This window comes from Dermacentor variabilis, chromosome 1 (genome assembly GCF_050947875.1).
Source record: "Dermacentor variabilis isolate Ectoservices chromosome 1, ASM5094787v1, whole genome shotgun sequence".
In the NCBI taxonomy this organism is placed as follows: domain Eukaryota; kingdom Metazoa; phylum Arthropoda; class Arachnida; order Ixodida; family Ixodidae; genus Dermacentor; species Dermacentor variabilis.
Window position 1 is genome coordinate 60969508 of NC_134568.1, and position 19839 is coordinate 60989346.

The 19839-nt window shown below is 44.8% G+C and overlaps 1 protein-coding gene across 1 annotated transcript in view; it reads left to right on the forward strand.

Moving 5' to 3' along the window:
- Positions 1-19839, forward strand: part of LOC142578563 (maternal embryonic leucine zipper kinase-like) — a 164955-nt gene that overhangs the window by 25561 nt on the left and 119555 nt on the right. Inside the window, exons 7-8 of the mRNA XM_075687946.1 lie at positions 3422-3520; positions 16396-16563. Coding sequence (XP_075544061.1) covers positions 3422-3520; positions 16396-16563 — 267 coding nt within the window. The remainder of the gene's footprint in view (positions 1-3421; positions 3521-16395; positions 16564-19839) is intronic.

Below are 19839 nucleotides of genomic sequence, written 5' to 3' on the forward strand. Positions count from 1 at the left end.
ATTTTAGGTCGCCATTGAATTGCCCGATTGCGTCATCTGCTCATATTGTCTGTAGTGTCCTTTTAAACGTGTTTTTGTCGACATCTTAATATGTTTATCGAGATGTCTGCCTGTTTTTACTTACGTGTTGCCTACCTAGAGAAATGTTACTGACACTTTCTTTTAAATTTCGTTGAACACTTGTCGATTGTCATATTTGATAAGTTTTCATATTTTTTTGTGTATTCCTGTTTCTTAACCTGTGGATGTGCAAAGTGTTGTAGTCTTCACGTTTTTCTATGTTGCTATTTCATTTCATTTCAACTTATTTCAGTGCTTACTGCAGTGGTATCGTGTTTCTGCTAATTTGTATGCTCGCTCACCCCTCATGTGAAATCCCTCCAGCAGGGGTATTTAAGGTATTGTAAATAAATAAATAAATGTACGCCCGAGCTGGGATCGGGCTTCATAAAGCAGGTCCAGGCCGAAAAATCAGGCCCGTGCAGTGCTCTAGTTATAATTTTGTGGCCGCTACAACTGTTGTCACTTTGTGGCATTTACATGGGCAAGCCTTGTGCATCATTCATGTTTGTTTGCAGTTTGTGACAGACGCTTCACTTACATGTTTCTTGTTCCAGCCTACAATATTGTTCTGGCGAGTGGCCAAATGTTACTCAGGCAGGCTTCCTCTGCGTCCGATCTTAAGTAGTCTGTGTCGTTGATTTCACTGTAGGAGATTGCTGGGAATCAGTTGAACGTGGCCATAGGTGAATTCAATGCATGCTACAGCACTTGTACTAGTGTAAACAGAGCCAGGTTAGCAAGACCAGGTTGAGTGATCCCACCTTGCCTGTGAAACTTGGAAATAAATGGCTGCTTGAGGAAACTATGAGCACATGTTAAGCTTGAAATGAACATTGCTGTGGCAGTTTACCTAAGGAAGAACACAATAACAATCTCAATGCTGAATGACCCACTGACATTACATCTTCAAAAGAAGGTTGAGAATAACTAATGATATAGTCACCATTTTGCTTATTTTTGAGTGGATTGCTGTTTTTTGTTTTTGCTTTTTAGCTTTGTTCAGTATGCATTACTGTGGTCGAGTAGTGGACATTACATTGTGTAAACCTGGAAGGCATGTGAACAAGCAGTGTCTGCTTGCAAATGCCACTTTCACATCACGCTTCTCTCATGAAATTAGAAGTGTAGTATCTAGCCTTTGCTGCTGAAAATAACTTTAGCATTTATCCTTAACCAAGCCACCTGTGCAGTGATGGCCAGTGCCTGTCGTGCTGCTCTCAACTGCTATGAAAGTAGCCTGAATCTATTTGCACTGACTGTCACTTCGATGCATCCCTAAAGAATACATGTGATTGGAATACATCTTTCTTGAACTAACCAAACAAGTACCATTTTGGATGCGATCGCCGTACAGCTCAGATCCCTTTATTGTACAGTTTCTTGTCCTTCTCAGAGGAATGGCACGGTGTTTCTTGTCCGATGGGGCTGTTGCCACATTCTTGAACACGGTACTTTCTCGGCATTCCATGCTGCGTTTAGTGTTTGGCATGCTATGTTACAAAGGTAATGTGAGTGGATGGAACACAGAAGGCGCAGAAGGAAGAAATAAAATATGAGCAAGTTGTTGAAACAGCTGATATCTGCCAATGGCAATGGGCAGCCTGATGGGCCTTGTCTCTGGGCAGCCTCTGTAGGCTTGACATCATCACTGCTTGCCATCAGGCGTACTGGTCAGTGCTAAAATGGATGAACTTTGTTACTACGTCATCCTGCCTAAAACTAATTTTGACTTCATTTCTTTTAGGACCTCTGCTTTGTTGTCCCAGTGGCTATGGCATTGTGCTCCTTGGGGCCGTGGGTTCTATTCCCAGCTGCTGTGGCTGAATTCTGATGGAGACCTAATGCCAAAATGCTCATGTATCGTGCTTTGGGTACACATTAAAGAGCTCCTGATGGTCAAAATTAATTTGGAGCTCTCCACTGAGGAGTCCCTCATTACATGCTGTGCAGTTCGGGCACATTAAAATCACAATTTATTTTATTTCTTACATGAGACCAAGTTTAGTTTGTGTCATAAATATCTGCAGTGAAATTTCTATCGAAATTTAGTAGTCCTTTAAATAAATACATTAGGTTTCATGAAGTAGCCTTGCAACGCTGCATTTAATACATGCACCATATGCAGGCATCATTGAGAATTCCGAGGTACACATCTCATGATGGGCCACCGTGCCATGCAGTATACCTTGTGACTATGCTCCTTCTGCTCTGTCCTTCACGTGACTGTCCCAAAACCTTTAATCTAAACCACTGTTTTTCCTGGTTGACCAAACTGGTAACGATGCCTGTACATTTAAATTCCATTGCATGTGGGAAGCTGTAGCAGCTTATTCCTCTTCTATTGTGCTGTTCGATTGATCACACAGAAGTGTTGAAGTTGATGTTTATTCATACGAAAAAACATAGGTACATAAATGTAATATACAGACGAGGGTCCCAAAGTAATGATACTGAAAACGGGACCCTCGGTTAGTAACTACAACAGAATTGTGACATAGTTGGCAGCATAACAGTGGATAGCATAATATATTAGTTGCAAGAAAATCAAATGATAACGAAAAGAAAAAAAAAGAAAAACCAAATAAACTATACTCTAATCGATATAGTGTAACAGATGTAACAACAGGAGTGACAAGATTTCTACATTTGTTAAAGGCAAAAAGCACAAAAAAGAAAAACGAACAAAGAGGGATAAAAAAATGTGCCGCAATGTGAACACTGTAAAAAAAAAAAAAAGTATGGGTGATACTTATTAGTTAGGTAACTATGAAAATACAAATATTTATTCGGAAAAATTATCAGAGGTTAGCAAAAAATCTTTTAGCGAGGCTTTGAAACGCTGAAATGTAGCTAGTATTTTAAGCGAAGCAGGCAAACGATTCCAAAGTGTAATGGTAGCGAATGTGGATGTTTTTTACCATAGTTAGTACGAACTGATGGTAACAGAAAATTATAATTAGAAGCGAACCTAGTAGGGTTTGTATTTCTAAGGGAGCTGCTTTGAATATATTGAAAGGTCAGCTGGGAATCAAGCAATTTATAAAACATTATTGCTAAATTGTAGTTGAATAATCTTTTTATACATAGAATTTTGTACTGCTCAAGCAGGCTGATAACATTAGAGCGTGGTGAACTGTGGGTGATGATACGGATTGCTCGATTTTGTATATGCTGAACTGAAGACAAATGACATAGATATGTATTACCTCAAACGATTAATCCGTAGTTCATTGTGCTAAAGAGAATAATACAATAAAGAGAATGTAATAATTGTGCTAAAGAGAATAGTTCTTTATCCTCACATTGTGCTATTGGTTTCTGATTTGCTTCTTTGTGTCGGTTTGATCCTTCTTTAAAGGTGGATATTTGGAGCATGGGAGTGCTGCTGTATGCACTGCTATGTGGATGCCTTCCCTTTGATGATGAGAATGTAGCAGTCCTGTACAGGAAAATTCAGGTAAACTACAGTTTGCTTGACATTTCCCTTTTCATTTTGATAGTGTGTGACATGTATTTGTGCATACAAGAGTGAAGTCGGTATTTAAAGTTGTTCTACTGTGACAAAGTTTGATTATTGCATTACAATCGAATCTCGTTAATTCGAACACGCTCAATTCGAACTTTCTGTTTATTCAAATTGACGCTGTGGTCTCATCAAAGTTATGTGCATTCCAATGAACGAAAACGCCCGGTAATTCGAACGCGCAAACATTTGCGACAGTTAATTAGAACATAGCTGCGCTCCAACAATGCTCTCAGCAGCGCACCAAATCACGCGGTGCTGCATTTGACCAGCATTCCTCTGACCCCGCCATAGAGAGAGACTCCTCAACGCCGCGCGCCAAGAAAATTTATATATATATATATATATATTTGTGCGCAGGCATGTGCAGGCGCGCATCATCGATTACTTCTGTTAGTGACGGGTGTCCTGAAAGTCAACGACCCATTTTCCGAACCCCAATTTTTCGGACATGCCCGATAATTCCGATGCCTTCGCGGCACCGTCGTGTGCCCCATAGAGTTAATGTATAAAAACTTATGAAATTTCCGACGCAAAACATCTTCGCCGTCCGGGTTTCCGGACTTTTTGCCATGACCGCAGGTCTGAAACTATTAATCGAAGCCACCACCGCCGCCATTTTGATTATCTTGCCGCCTCGAGCCGGCGCTCTCGCACGCAGATCCACTGGCAGTCGTAACCACACCGCGGCAACGCTAGGCCTAGCTACTTTGATGTTCGCTACTAAGCTTCTTGCTGTTCGGTGCCGTGTTTTTAATTGAAGCAATTCGCCGCTGTAAGCAATGGAGCCGGCTCCGCCTTTGTAATCCTCGCCAATGGCTTCGGAGCGCGGAAAGCTTGGTGCCTGTATGTCGGTTTCCAAACGTCAGCTTCGCCCTATACAGCAGTGCTACGCGGTTAAGCATACCAAAAGTTAGAAGGGCCAATTGTCACGGGACATGGCATGCTCCCTTTAAAACCCTGAAACGATTTTGACAATTTTGTACACACGTACTGAGTAGTTAGATTAGGTCCTTCTGATCATTACTTGACTCATGTAAGTGCTCCGTGTAAAGCGTGTAATTTATTATAAGGTTTTAAAAATGTACATCGCTGCCGATCGCAGCACTCTGCTCGGCGGAATTTTCAGCCGCCCCTACCCATATGACATAAATCACCCTATTGACGTCAGTAGGGCGAGCTATACGATTGGCTGCTCAGGGTGCCTCATCGATAATTTTTCCACCTTTATGGTGAACAAATGTTTGTAATAGTTGGAATGTTAGTTAATTTGTTTGTATAAAAAGAAAGTAACAGAAAGACCATGCACAAGAACGATTTCGCACTACACTTAAGCACTTTCGGCACACAGCAAGCGTCGTCTGCTTCTGCTACAACGTGCTCCATTTTGACGAGAGCCCCGCGGTCAGAGCCGGTCTCATTCTTTTCGCGAGCACTACGATTTGACTTGGTTCGTTGTGGACTGCAAACGTAGTGACTGGCAATATGTCAAGCTGTGGCATCGTGTCCCCCTGCAAGGCAGCAGACGAGCGGACTGGCTGCAGCGCATCGGGCTGCCGCTATCCGATCGGCGCCAGGATTTGCGTGTTTGTGGCTGTCACTTTACACCGGAAGATTACTAACGCAGTAGCGTTTCGCGAGTCCGGTATTCGGGTAAACACAAGCACAAGGGGACAGGGCCTGGCCATTTGACCGTGCCGTTTCACGAAATGAAAAAAAGTGCAGATGTGAAGGGTCTGCACGGTACAGCCGCCTGGTGGCACTGAGCTCAACCAAACATAGTAGCAGGAATGAAGTGTATTCTTCTTTGCTGCTGGTGTAAATTTTTCACGGGAGCCTAATCGTTAACATGTTTTTGTAGATGTTTAAAATGTTTTACACTTGGTTAGAGCAATATTAGCTCTTTGTTTGGCTGGTTAAGCACCGTGCCAACAGGTGGCTGGACCGTGCAGGGCAATCAAGCCGCTCGTATACGTCTACACTAAAGTTCCTTCATCAGCTCGAGTTTATGCCTCCGCCCATCCGTCAAAATACCCAGCTCGCCTGTGGTTGCCCGAATAACATGACACATTCCGTGCTGCGACAGAATTCTTGCAATGCACGCTTCTTCGATAGCTCTCGCTTGGGGTCGACTGCCAAGCAGCTGGCGGAGAGGTTAGAGAGGCCTTGCGCACTTGCACCTAGAGAACTAGAAGTAGACGACACGACGTGCCATCATGACGCAGAGCCAGTGAAGGTGGTGCTTAGCCACGATCACTCGGCGAACGAGTTGAGGAGAAAATGCATGGCTATAGAAAAGGGTAACTTGTAATAGTCTGTAGCTCTCTTCATGTGAGACTTGACACAAATTGTGGTGTGCATGATTAACTTTAGCTGTACCCTATTCGACTACACAATTTGTCTGAACCCCCCTGCAGGGGCATCTGCGTCAGCAGCTGTTTAGTGCCTTGTGACACCGTACACGAGCACATGAGTGTTGGACCCTCCCATGTATAGCCGTCTGCGAATTAGTCGTGTCTCGGAAAGGGGGATCCTAGGGGTTGAGCCAATGCCGGCTGTTTGGACCTTTAAGGCCCTCCAGCAAAGGCAACACACCTCTTTAGCCTCTGCTTCACATAGTCTGCACCTCCAGACTGACCCACCTGGAGGAAACCAGCAGTCGCCTTTTCCTGTCTCTCTTTCCTGAAATATTGTCTCTCCCACTTTTTGGTCTTTCCTGTCTTCTTCTCTCTTCCATTTACTTCTTTTCTCCTTGGCAGCAAGGGTTAACCTTGTGTGGCTATCCAACCTTGGGTACACCATTTTTGGTTATAGTGTCGGCGTACGAGTGCCCTCGTGCAGACTTGGATGCAAGCTTTGCCACTTTCCACCCTTGATCTCTGTGGTGGGTGGTTGGCACTGTTGCAGAATATTTTTGTTTATTCATGGAAATTTCTTTTCCCCCGCTTCCTGATCGCCCTCGTAAACGAGGGTGCACCGAAGTTTTTTTATTTTCGGGCAACCGAACGAACAAGTTTCCCCGCTTTTACGTCATCCACTCTGATCAAGCTGGAAAGACGGTGAGAATGATCTCGCAGTGCGCAGGACACGCACTGGGCCAACCTCACCTTTCGCAGCGCTACAGATGGCCTCCAACACCTCCAATGACAAGATGCGAAATCGCGCATGATTGTATACTCGAAAGCGATGGCTCGAGGATCGCAGTGATCACGTTGCCCACCGGCGACATTGATGAGTTGGCATTGTGTCATCACTTCACAAGACATGAAAAAGCAGGATATCGGGTACACCTCATACACATAAAATTTCGTGCTGATCTGCTTGGGCTTCGATTTCAAAAAGTTTGTTGTGGCTGATGGTGCTTCTCATTTTGACCCTAAGGAACTGAGGATGCAGCTGGCGCATGAAAATGCATGCCGCCTGTGACCAGCGAAACATTTCACACGAAAAACAACATTGGTCGCGATCATGAGAGCAATAAGCCAATGTATCTGTGTGTAATGTACGTGTGCCTATTACTCAGTCAGTGCATTCTTAGATCAACGGCCTGCGGTTCGGACACATATCGGTTTCGAGCTGCCACCCAAGCCTACAACGGAGAGACGAAGTGAACATTGGCTAGCTGCAAAGCCTTCGTTAACTGCCGGAAAAGAAGATATCTCCGCATACATACGCGAGATATGTGAAAAGGAACGCCACCAGAGAAAGATGAACCCGAAATGTACCAGAATGTGTGAAAGAGTGTCTACAACTTGCGTGGAACACGATGCAGATAACATGCACACATGAGAGCGTGGTGCGCTGATCACCGCCGCGAAGAAGCCTTCAGGGGACACACACACAAAAGCTTCAAATGGTTCACTACTGCTCGTATCGCACTGCTTCACAATGCTGAACGGAGCATTAGCACCGAAATAGATAATGCTAGAAGTAAGGAAATCCGAAGATCACCGTAGACAGTTGGCTGAGCGAGGTAAATTTAAGTGCTCAAGTGCCTGTGTTGCAATCCGTGAAGTCCCCCGCAAAGATGACGGCGAGTGCCCATCACCTCTTTTAGTCGTCTGCTAGCCAGAGGACTTCCAGAGAGCAGCCAGACCAAAATCGTCCTGGCAGGCTCTCCCAGCCCGCGGGCAGCCAGAACCGTCCAGCCCGAGCAAAACGAATGCCCGGCACAAGTGCGTAGTGCGGTGGGCAGAGCAACCTGAGAAAAACAAAGACGCTCTGGCTGTCTCTGGCAGCCCGCGGGTAGCCAGAAGTGCAAAATCGAAGAAGCCCACTGTGTCAACTGTGATGGCGAGCATGCTGCTTACTCGCGGTCCTGCCTGTCCTGGAAAAAAATTAATTAAACCGTCACAATCAAAGTTAGGAGGCCAAAAGAAGCATATACAGTGCTAAAAAGCGGGCACGTCCTGTGCTACCGGGGTTTAGCGGAGAGACGAAAACTAGGAGTCGGATTCCTGATTAATAAGAATATAGCTGGTAACATACAGCAATTCTATAGCATTAACGAGAGGGTGGCAGGTCTTGTTGTGAAACTTAATAAGAGGTACAAAATGAAGGTTGTACAAGTCTACGCCCCTACATCCAGTCATGGTGACCAGGAAGTCGAAAGCTTCTATGAAGATGTGGAATCGGCGATAGGTAAAGTCAAGACAGAATACACTATACTGATGGGCGACTTCAATGCCAAGGTAGGCAAGAAGCAGGCTGGAGACAAGGCAGTGGGGGAATATGGCATGGGCACTAGGAATAGCAGGGGAGAGCTATTAGTAGAGTTTGTGGAACAGAATAATATGCGGATAATGAATAACTTCTTCCGCAAGCGGGATAGCCGAAAGTGGACGTGGAGGAGCCCGAACGGCGAGACTAGAAATGGAATAGACCATACTCTGCACTAACCCTGGTATCATACAAGATGTGGATGTGCTCAGCAAGGTGCGCTGCAGTGACCATAGGATGGTAAGAACTCGAATTAGCCTAGACCTGAGGAGGGAACGGAAGAAACTGGTACATAAGAAGCCGATAAATGAGTTAGCGGTAAGAGGGAAAATAGAGGAATTCCAGATCAAGCTACAGAACAGGTATTTGGCTTTAACTCAGGAAGAGGACCTTAGTGTTGAAGCAATGAATGACAATGTTGTGGGCATCATTAAGGAGTGTGCAATAGAAGTCGGTGGTAACTCCGTTAGACAGGATGCCAGTAAGCTATCGCAGGAGAAGAAAGATCTGATCAAGAAACGCCAATGTATGAAAGCCTCTAAACCTACAGCTAGAATAGAACTGGCAGAACTTTCCAAGGTAATCAACGAGCGTAAGACAACTGACATAAGCAAGTATAATGTGGATAGAATTGAACATGCTCTAAGGAACGGAGGAAGCCTAAAAGCAGTGAAGAAGAAACTAGGAATTGGCAAGAATCAGATGCATACGTTAAGAGACAAAGCCGGCAATATCGTTACTAATATGGATGAGATAGTTCAAGTGGCTGAGGAGTTTTATAGAGATTTATACAGTACCAGTGGTACCCACGACGATTATGGAAGAGAGAATAGTCTAGAGGAATTCGAAATCCCATAGGTAACGCCGGAACAAGTAAAGAAAGTCTTGGGAGCTATGCAAAGGGGGAAGGCAGCTGGGGAGGATCAGGTAACAGCAGATTTGTTGAAGGATGGTGGGCAGATTGTTCTAGAAAAACTGGCCACCCTGTATACGCAATGCCTCATGACTTCGAGCGTACCGGAATCTTGGAAAAACGCTAACATAATCCTAATCCATAAGAAAGGGGACGCCAAAGACTTGAAAAATTACAGACCGATCAGCTTACTGTCCGTTGCCTACAAAGTATTTACTAAGGTAATTGCAAATAGAATCAGGAACACCTTAGACTTCCGTCAACCAAAGGACCAGGCAGGATTCCGTAAAGGCTACTCAACAATAGACCATATTCACACTATCAATCAGATGATAGAAAAATGTGCGGAATATAACCAACCTTTGTATATAGCTTTCACTGATTACGAGAAACCTCAGCAGTCATGGAGGCATTGCGGAATCAGGGTGTAGACTAGCCGTATGTAAAAATACTGAAAGATATCTATGGCGGCTCCACAGCCACCGTAGTCGTCCATAAAGAAAGCAACAAAATCCCAATAAAGAAAGGCGTCAGGCAGGGAGATGCGATTTCCCCAATGCTATTCACAGCATGTTTACAGGAGGTATTCAGAGACCTGGATTGGGAAGAATTGGGGATAAGAGTTAATGGAGAATACCTTAGTAACTTGCGATTCCCTGATGATATTGCCTTGCTTAGTAACTCAGGGGACCAACTGCAATGCATGCTCACTGACCTGGAGAGGCAAAGCCGAAGGGTGGGTCTAAAAATTAATCTGCAGAAAACTAAAGTAATGTTTAACAGTCTCGGAAGAGAACAGCAGTTTGCGATAGGTAGTGAGGCGCTGGAAGAATAAGAATGGGCTGGGTTGGGTTTGGCAGGCATTCTCAGATCATGAACAGCAGATTGCCATTATCCCTCAAGAGAAAAGTTTACAACAGCTGTGTCTTACCAGTACTCACGTACGGGGCAGAAACCTGGAGGCTTACGAAAAGGGTTCTACTTAAATTGAGGACGACGCAACGAGCTATGGAAAGAAGAATGATAGGTGTAACGTTAAGGGATAAGAAAAGAGCAGATTGGGGTGAGGGAACAAACGCGAGTTAATGATATCTTAGTTGAATTCAAGAAAAAGAAATGGGGAGGGGGGGGGCATGGGCAGGACACGTAATGAGGAGGGAAGATAACCGATGGTCATTAAGAGTTACGGAATGGATTCCAAGGGAAGGAAAGCGTAGCAGAGGGCGGCAGAAAGTTAGGGGGGCGGATGAGATTAAGAAGTTTGCAGGGACAACATGGCCACATTTAGTACATGACCGGGGTAGTTGGAGAAGTATGGGAGAGGCCTTTGCCCTGCAGTGGACGTAACCAGGCTGATGATGATGATGATGATGATGATGATGATGATGATAAATCAAAGTAAAGGAAAATATAACATTTAAGGAGGTTTGCAAGGTGGGTGTCATACCTGCCAGCAAACATCTTTGCCGAAGTGGTGCGTCAGGGGGCGGTGCCACTATGGCTTTCGGCGGCTTGCCGGCCCACACGCAATGAGCTGGCGGTGACGCCATCTGCCCCCTTGGCGGCTGCAGCAAGCGCTGCTTTGCCACTCCAGCAGAAGGGGCCATCGACCTCCGGGCTGGTGGCCCCAAAGGTCTCTTCCAAAGTGTCGAGGCCTTCAGGTCAAGCTCCGCACTCGGAAGAGCACTTGTCCAGCGCCTCGCAACAGGTGATGGACACAACCACCAGCCAGACAGCGCCACCAGCGCCTAAGGAGCAGCGAGACTCTGGCGATCGCTCCAAAAAAGACAAAGCTCGCGTCACAGCGCATGGAAAGGGCCCGTGAACTAGTCTTCGTCTGTTAAACACACCGCACGGAACACATTTATCATAATGGAGACACAAATACTACAGTGGAATGTTAGGACTCATTCATAACCTTCACGATATTAGAGAGCTCCTACATAAACATAATCCAAAGTTACTGTGTGTTCATGAGACGCAAACGAGCTTTCTTTGTCAGTACGCCATCTTCCGAAAGGACCATGATAGGCCAACGCCTCGTGCGGCGGTGTAGCAATCCATGCAGACAAGTGTGTAGCTTGTAGCCACATAGCCTTACAGACACCCCTCGAGGCAGTGTTAGAGGAATTCTTTTAAGTAAGTTGGTAACTGTTTGTTCCATATATACCCCCATACTATCATCTCCAAAAAACAGATTTCTATAATCTCATAAATCAACATCCGGAACCCTACATACTTGTGGGTGATTTTACCGCCCACAACTCGTTATGGGGAAATGTGTGGTGCGACGCAAGAAGCAGACTCATTGAAAATCTTGTTCTTAAGTTTTGTGCCTGCCTGTTTAATAAGAAGGAAGCAACCTATTATAGCATCCAACACAACTCATTTTCATCCATAGATTTAGCAATGGGCTCTGCTTCTCTTCTGCCTCATCTGGAATGGAATGTCACCTATAATCCTCTTGAAGTGACCACTTACCAGTAACTTTAAACTTAATAACGCAATACGTCAAGACTCCCCGTGTTCCTATTTGAATATTAGCATCGGCCGACTGGGAGCATTTTAAAGAATTATCTTATCTACCATGAGATTTTATAAATGATCTTACTATAGATGATGCTGTTGCATATTTTACCGCTTTTATTAATCGATGCAGCCGAAAAGTTTATCCCACATACGAATGGTGGTTCACTTACAAGACGTGTTCCCTAGTGGAACGAAGACTGTAGAGAGGTGCGAAAGAGGCAGAACAAGGCATGAGGCGTATTGTGCAGATCGCCAAATGCCGAAAATCTAATTCAATTTAAACAAATTAAATCACATGGAAGGCAGACACGGCGTCAAGCAATGAGAGAAAGTTGGGTGAGGTTCCTTTCGGGTAGTAATTCGTACACCCAGGAGGCGAAAGTGTGGAATGGCTTAAGAAAGCTAAAAGGGCCACAAATCCATTCATTGCCTCTGGTGAACGACCAAGGGAATACCTTGCAAGACCAGGCAGACTCTCTTGGGGAGCACTGTGTGTCGAGCTGAATCCATTATCTCAATTCTTCCTTAAATACAAACAAATAGAAGAACTTAAGCCAGTCTTACGTAAATTCAGGCAGAACGAACCATATAACCGGCCTTTCAGTATTGCCGAGTTGAGAGCTGCGTTGATCGCATGCGAGAGCTCTGCACCAGGACCTGACAGAGTCATGTATGACATGATCAAAAACTTACTCATTGATACACAAGTTACTCTACTTGCACTTTTCGACACTATTTGGGCTGCCGGATACCTTCCATTCCCATGGAAAGAAGCGATTCTGGTCCCTGTATTGAAGCAGGGTAAAGACCCTTCCTTGGCAGCAAGTTATTGCCCGATAGCTCCTACAAGTTGCCTGTGTAAGCCTTTTGAAAAATTATTCATCGTAGACTCATATACTTACTTGAACTCGACAATATATACTTGATCCCTGTTAGTGTGGCTTCAGAGAAGGGCGGTCCACAACTGATCATCTTGTATGCATTGAAGAATATATTTGCGATGCATTTGTACATAAACAATTTTTCTTGTAGATGTATTCCTCGATATGGAGAAGGCATATGACACAATGTGCTGCTACAAGATATTGCGAGACTTGTCAGGAATGGGCATCCGTAGCAACATGCTAAACATAATAAAAAGCTTTTTGTCAAATTGTGCCTTCTGTGTGAAAATTGGCAACATATTGTCATAACCTTTTATACAAGAAACTGGTGTGCCTCGAGGAGGTGTGCTTAGCTGCACTCTCTTTATTGTGAAGATGAATGCGCTTCGTGCTTCATTTCCACTGGCCATTTTTTATTCTGTCTTAGTGGATGTCATTCAAATAGGCTTCAAATCTTGTAACCTCGCAGTATGGAAAAGACAGGTACAGCAGGGCTTGAACAAGATATCCAAGTGGGCAGACAAAAACGGATTTAAAATCAACCTCCACAAAAGTTCTTGAGTTCTTTTCACAACAAAGAGAGGCCTGGTTCCAGATCCTTGTGTAGAACTGTGTGGACAACAAATACCTGTCAACAAAGAGCATAAATTTCCAGATATTATACTTGACTCCAGGCTTACTTTCATTCCACACATTAAATATCTTAAAGAAAAATGTCTAAAAACAATGAATTTGCTAAAAATTCTGTCCCACACAACATGGGGTAGCGACAGGAAGATTTTGATTAATCTTTATAAGAGCCTGATTCAATCAGAATTGGACTATGGTGCCGTCATATAAACTCTGCCTCTCCGAGCGCGCTAAAGATGCTAGATCCTGTCCACTGTCTAGGTATCTGCTTAGCCACTGGCGCTTTCATAGCAAACCCTATTGAAAGCTTATACGCAGAATCAAATGCATGGTCACTCCATCTGCAGAGAACTTGAATAAGCCTCACATATTTTTTTCAAAATAGACTAAAATCATGAACATCCATGTTTTAATACCGTTAATGATATGACGTGTTGTAGTATAGAGATAGCAGTCCGTCATGTTTGTTGACGTGCGGTGCGATGAAGGATGGAGCAGTGAACGTTTAGGTTGATAAATAGCATATACTATGACTAAGGACTATAATATACACTATACAAACAAAACGATGCACACGTCAGAAATTAATTGAAATACATGTTACACATTCAGGCTGTCCCTACACTACAAGTCCTTGCTCGCGCTCACGTCCTCGTTGTCTTCAGCAGGTCGTGCCCGTGGCGAGACGATTTGGTCGCTGAGCAGGATGTAGCACGTCGACTTGCCGAAGTGCTGGGTGAGCGGTGGCGGCGGCCCGAACGTTCAGGAACGGCAATAGATCAAGTCAACCAAGAACAGTACTGGCCGGAAACAGTCGCGGGCAGGTGGTAGTTGCACTGGACACCGACATCCGCAGGAGCGTGAACAGTGGGGAGGCTGCCCAGCGGCTCACCCGGGTAGCCCTCTTGAACCCTGGCTGCTCAAACGCCATGTCGAACCAGTCTTTTTCTCTTCCCTGCATCCGCTGCACTCCAGACTGCCACCTGCTCTTTTTCTTTTCTTTTCTTTTCCTGCCGCCACCACCGTGTGCTCTCTTTTGTCTGCAACGCGTCGCACAGGTAGTCACTGTCGTCGTCTTTATGTTTCATCACGCGTGTGCTACACTTTTCCGTAATCGCCCCTTTGTAAGACAGCCTTTCTTGCTGCGTGTAAGGGAGCTTAGCGATGAAATGCATGTCCCACTCCTCAAGCATCACTTAATGCACCCAACCAAGCTGTTACCTCCTTGGGAGTGGCAGGTGGTAAAATGTGACATATCCTTTCCAGAAGTCACCAGAGGTCGGAATCCAAATGCATTTCCTAGAACTGCAGTAGAAGCGTTTCTGCACGGAGTTCTACGGAGATGCATCGAAGTCGCATGCTGGGGTGTCCTATGCAGCCGTCGTTCCATCCTTCTCGGAATCCGATGTACTTCATTCGGAAACAAGTATCCTTATGGCTGAGGCCCATGCTCTATTGTCGGCTATGAAGCATATTAGGAAATCAAAACTCCAGAAAGTACTTATATTACAGGCTCCCTAAGCATTTTGGAGGCCTTGATGTCACTCTGCAAGCACAAAAATCCCGTACCTAATTAACTCTACTCCGTCCTGTGTAAAGCGCATATCTAAGTAGCATGTCATCATATGCTGGGTGCCTGGCTATAGTGGCATCAAGGGTAATGCCCTGGCGGACAAGATGGCCACGTCAATTGCATAGCAAGCTATTAATCCTACCGCTACTATTCCTGCCATAGATCTCGGGCCTTTCTTATGCAAGAAACTCCGAGACCACCGGCACCGCATGTGGGACGCAGAAACAAATAATAAACTGCACGTGATAAAGCCACAAATAGGTTTTTGCCCCTCTGCAACAAGATCGCGGCGAACAGATGTCCTATTCTGTCGTCTCAGAAAAGCACACACATTTGGGACCCATAATTTTATACTTTCTGGACATGAACCTCCAACCTGTGGTAGATGTGGTGTGAGGCTGACCGTCCTCCATGACCTCCTGGAGTGTCGGGAAGCCGAAGCTGAAAGAAAGGAAGATTTTCCTCTTGCATACCGTTATTGCATCCCTCTTCACCCGGCTATGTTTCTTGATAAGGAACCGCTTTTTAACACCAAAGCAGTCGTCGATTTCATGAATGATGTTGTCCTACAGGTCATTAAATTCATAGTGCATCCTCTTTCCTGAGGATGCCGCTGTGATAATTGTGTTGTATAGCACATGCCTCTAGACCCTTGTTTCAAGGGGTGTTATGAGGCAGTAGTGCTCTAGCCAATTTTAGCATCAGACGTATTTTGTATATAGTTATCATTCTCTCGCAATGCATCTTTATGCTCATAGTTCCCGTCATTTTTCATCGCCTTAATCTTATTACACATAGATTTTACTTAATTTATAGCGACTATTTTTAAGGCCCCTGTACAGCCACGTCACATCAACTTCATAGAAATCATAACTCCACTCTAAACTCATTAACACTGGCATGGCGCTCTTTGGCCATACCTGGCCCTTGCGCCACTAAACACCACACATCAATTCAAAATTTGTTCAAACCGTTTCAGGGGCCCTTTAATTATACATGCGTGCACCCACCATCTCCTATCATAGCACGAGCACCGGTACACCTAATAAGTGCACTGGCAGGCCTTTAGAGCTATTTTGGACGTGCATGTGACGATTTGAGCCCTTGGAAGCAGTAAAAGGCATGCATTCATTTTTTTCAGGCCATCCGATTTTTCGTATGTTTACGCGGCCCCTAGGGAGTCCAAAAAATCAAGACACTGACTGTAATTTTTAAATACATGTGAATAAATTTTCTCGGACTTCCCACTCATGTGTTAGCTCAGGGCACATGTGCAACTGCAAGTAGGTCTTCCATTCAATTAGCTTCCTTTAATTCAAACTTCTTTTAATTCAAACAAATTTTTGGACCCCTTCGAGCTCGAATGATCGAGAGTCGACTGTATTTTGAAGCTTGAGACGCGTATTTAAACTTTTGAAGGTGTGTCTGTTAAAAAAGATAGTTGCTCAGATGGAATGCTAACAGTTCTAAGCAAAAGTGCATTTTTGTATGTAAATTTTGCAAAGTCACATTTTATTGCTGTTTTTTTGCTGTTGCAATGAGTTACACTGTGTATTTTCAGCTGGGCGAATATGAGTGTCCCTTGTGGCTGTCTAGTAGCAGTGTAGAGCTACTGTCTGAAATGATGACCGTGGTCCCTGAGAAGCGCATTTCCATCACTCAGCTGCTCAATCATCCATGGCTGGTCAAAGGGTATGGATGCCCAGTTAGTTCCAAGAGCACGTACCTGGTAAGGATTAAATTTGCTTTCTCCTCCACTTTTGTTGTGTGTTTTCCATTGAAGTGAGAGCGCTGATATTCACTGGAAGCAAACAGTAGTCCAAACAAGTGGTTTTTCAAACATCCTATATAGTATCAATTGACTAGTTCAGGTTTTGGTGCTTTTTATGCAGTCGAACGCTTTTATAAAGAAGTGTTTGGGACCTCTAAACATCCTTAGTTATGCAGGTCACTGCGTGGTAAAGGTTGTGCACTGTAATGCTCACATATGAGCAGGCTAAGTGCGTTCAACAAAAGAAAACCTTTTTTTAGCATGAATTCAAGGGAGACTTAGTGAGATACATCTTGAATTTTTTGTGCGAACTTTGACGGAATGTGCAACGGCAGCTGACCTTACTCACCGAGGTTCAGAGCATGTCCTGTGGCAAAATGGAGGAGCTATGGAAAGTGAAGCTGCAGAGCATTGAATCCCGCTATCACATTCCTTGCCATCAAAATCTCTGGTTTGTTTACTGTATCTCCATCACTGTTGCCTTCATTGACATTCGCATCCTTTTCACACTAGCTGGCTTTGAAGACAATAGTGATGGTCAGTTACAATCACATCGTCACATTGTCATCAGCTGTGATGTATTCATCAGCCATCACACCCGCTGATGCGCTGAAAGAAGTGTATGTGCTCAGCAATTCCTTCAACAGTACAGCAGGACTACTTCTAAAATCAGCACGCTTTTCAATTGTGGCACTAGTGCTGCCATTAGCTCTAGCAAAGAGCACACCTTGGGGACATCTGTGGAGGGCAGTGGTGACACCACTATGTGGCGCTCGCTTTAAGCAATAAATTAGCCATTTTGGGCACCTAAATTTCTTTATTCTGCAGGTAAATTCGTTGTAGTGGCCTTCGTTATGGAGGTGTTCACAGTACGTATGGAAGATGGAAATTCGGCCAGCACTCAAATAATTCCTTCGTTATACAGGTAATTTTGCTGTAGAGGCATTCGACTGTACATCATTTTCAGTCTATTATAAATTAGAAAGGTGTTGAATGTCAAAAACAAGAATGCTCTCATCAGTCTTAGTTAGCGGCAGCCAAGATACAAACTTTGTTCAATGTCAGCACAATATCTGGTTTTTGATATGGTCTCGGTCAGTGTGGGGACAGGAGTTGGAGTGCTCTTTCATACAGTGTAGCTTGCTCCGAACAAATCCTCGCCAAACCTGCCATGGTTGCTTAGTGGCTATGGTGTTGGGCTGCTAAGCACGAGGTCACAGGATCGAATTTCAGCTATGGCGGCAGCATTTTGATGGGAGCTAAATGCGAAAACACCTGTGTACTACTTAGATTTACGTGCACGTTAAAGAACCCAAGTTGATCCGAATTTCCCGAGTTCCCCACTACGGCGTGCCTCATAATCAGATCATGGTTTTGGCATGTAAAACCCCATAATTTTTTTTATCCTCGCCCAGGAATCAGGGATTAGCATTTGTGAAAGCACTTGTTATTGAAGCAGTATGGGCTGCATTTCTTTGGACTACATGCTTTCACTTGCATTGTGCAAGCATGGACAGGGAAAGGACTTCTCCCATTAGGGCCGTACAGTTTCGTCATGGCATAGTTACGTACCATATTTTTTCTGTGTATAACCTGCAGACCAAATTAGAACATGCCAGAAAGAAAAAAAAAATCCGCATATAACTTGCAGAAATAACTGCATACAATAACGCTCGGTTATTTGCAAAACAGTCTCCATTCATAGATGCACGACTCAACCACATTGCATTTTTGGGCAGCTTCTCTGACCTACCTCCCCCCTTTTCGGTGATGCTGCCCACTGGATTCACGTGATGGACGTGATAGCGGACGATTCAGTCACGTGCCATGTGACCTGAATTGTACCACTTCGCAGCTAGCATTTACATGATAGAGGATGACAGCGTGGACAGAGCAGCCTTCGCATGGGCAACGGCGGCGGAGCAAATGGTGGGAGCAGCTCATCGTGACTCGAGTTCTAGTTTGCCAATGCCAAGTGCGCTATTCCCTAACTATTAAATGCAAAGTGGTGACTCGTAAAGAAGAGTTGAATGGGCAGCAATGCAGGAAGGGAGCTTCAACATGCAGTGCACTTCAGGGCGTGCGCCACACTGCCGTGAAGCCACACCTGAAGGTGAAATTTGCATATAACTTACACTCCGACTTTACTATTACATTTTTTGAATTTTTGGTGTGGGTACGGTAGCTAGATATCTTGCTTGCTCCATTAACAGATACTTTTCATTGGCACATCTGTAGAGTTCTCCCCTCAGATCCTCCCGAGCTCTCTCGAGTTTCGTTTAGGGCAATCAAACACACCGCTTGCGGTGCTTCCGCTCCTATGATTTGCACTATGAAAGCTAGGGCAGAGTGGGGTGCACCCACAATGCTCCGTTTACTGAATGTCACTGACGTGCAGTTAAAATTTAATTTTGGATGTTCATATATACACCACTATTTCTGATTTTGGCACCTACGACGCACGAAACATAGCCAAACACAGTTGTCCTCAGCAAGCCACAGTGTGCTGAGCCAGTGGACTCATTGTGCTGGCCACGGTATCTATGCTACATAGCAAACTGCAGCTACGTGCAACTGCAGCTACGTGCAACTGCAGCTACGTGCAACTGCAGCATTTGCTTTGTGCACAACAGGGCTAGAGTGTGCGCTCGCACTCATATGGTCCTGTCTGGCTGCGCCGTGTGGTGTGAACCGGCTTTGTCCTACACCAGCTTGACCGATGAATAGTAGCCACTTCCAACTTGCACATTTTGAAGCTCATTACGAAGCAAAGTCTGGCGAGACCTCTACCAGGAGTGCCCAGGAGTGAGTGCACACTCGCAAATGTGTATGTGTGGTCTGATATAAAGTTTCGCATGGTTCGAGGCTAGTTGAATGTTCAAAACTAGTCGAAATTATTGGAAACCGATGACTACGACACTGATATGCAGGGTGGCCAAAGTTTAATTCCTGTGCGAGTGGCCACAGCTAAGCTTGAGCAGACGATAGTAGGCTTCTTCTGGAAGTATGTAATTATCGAAATTCAGAACAGATTCTTGCTTAATTCAGCCTGTTTATTAAACTGTGTCCCCAAATATACACAGTAACAGTAACGAAGCGAAGTCTGCCAACGCATCTAACCAGGAGCGGCCAGGAGTAAGCACGCGCTGGCAAGCGTGTGTGTGGTCTAACCTTAATTTTCGTGTGGATCAAGGCTAGTTGAATGTTCAAAAGTAGTCGAAATTAGCGAGACCC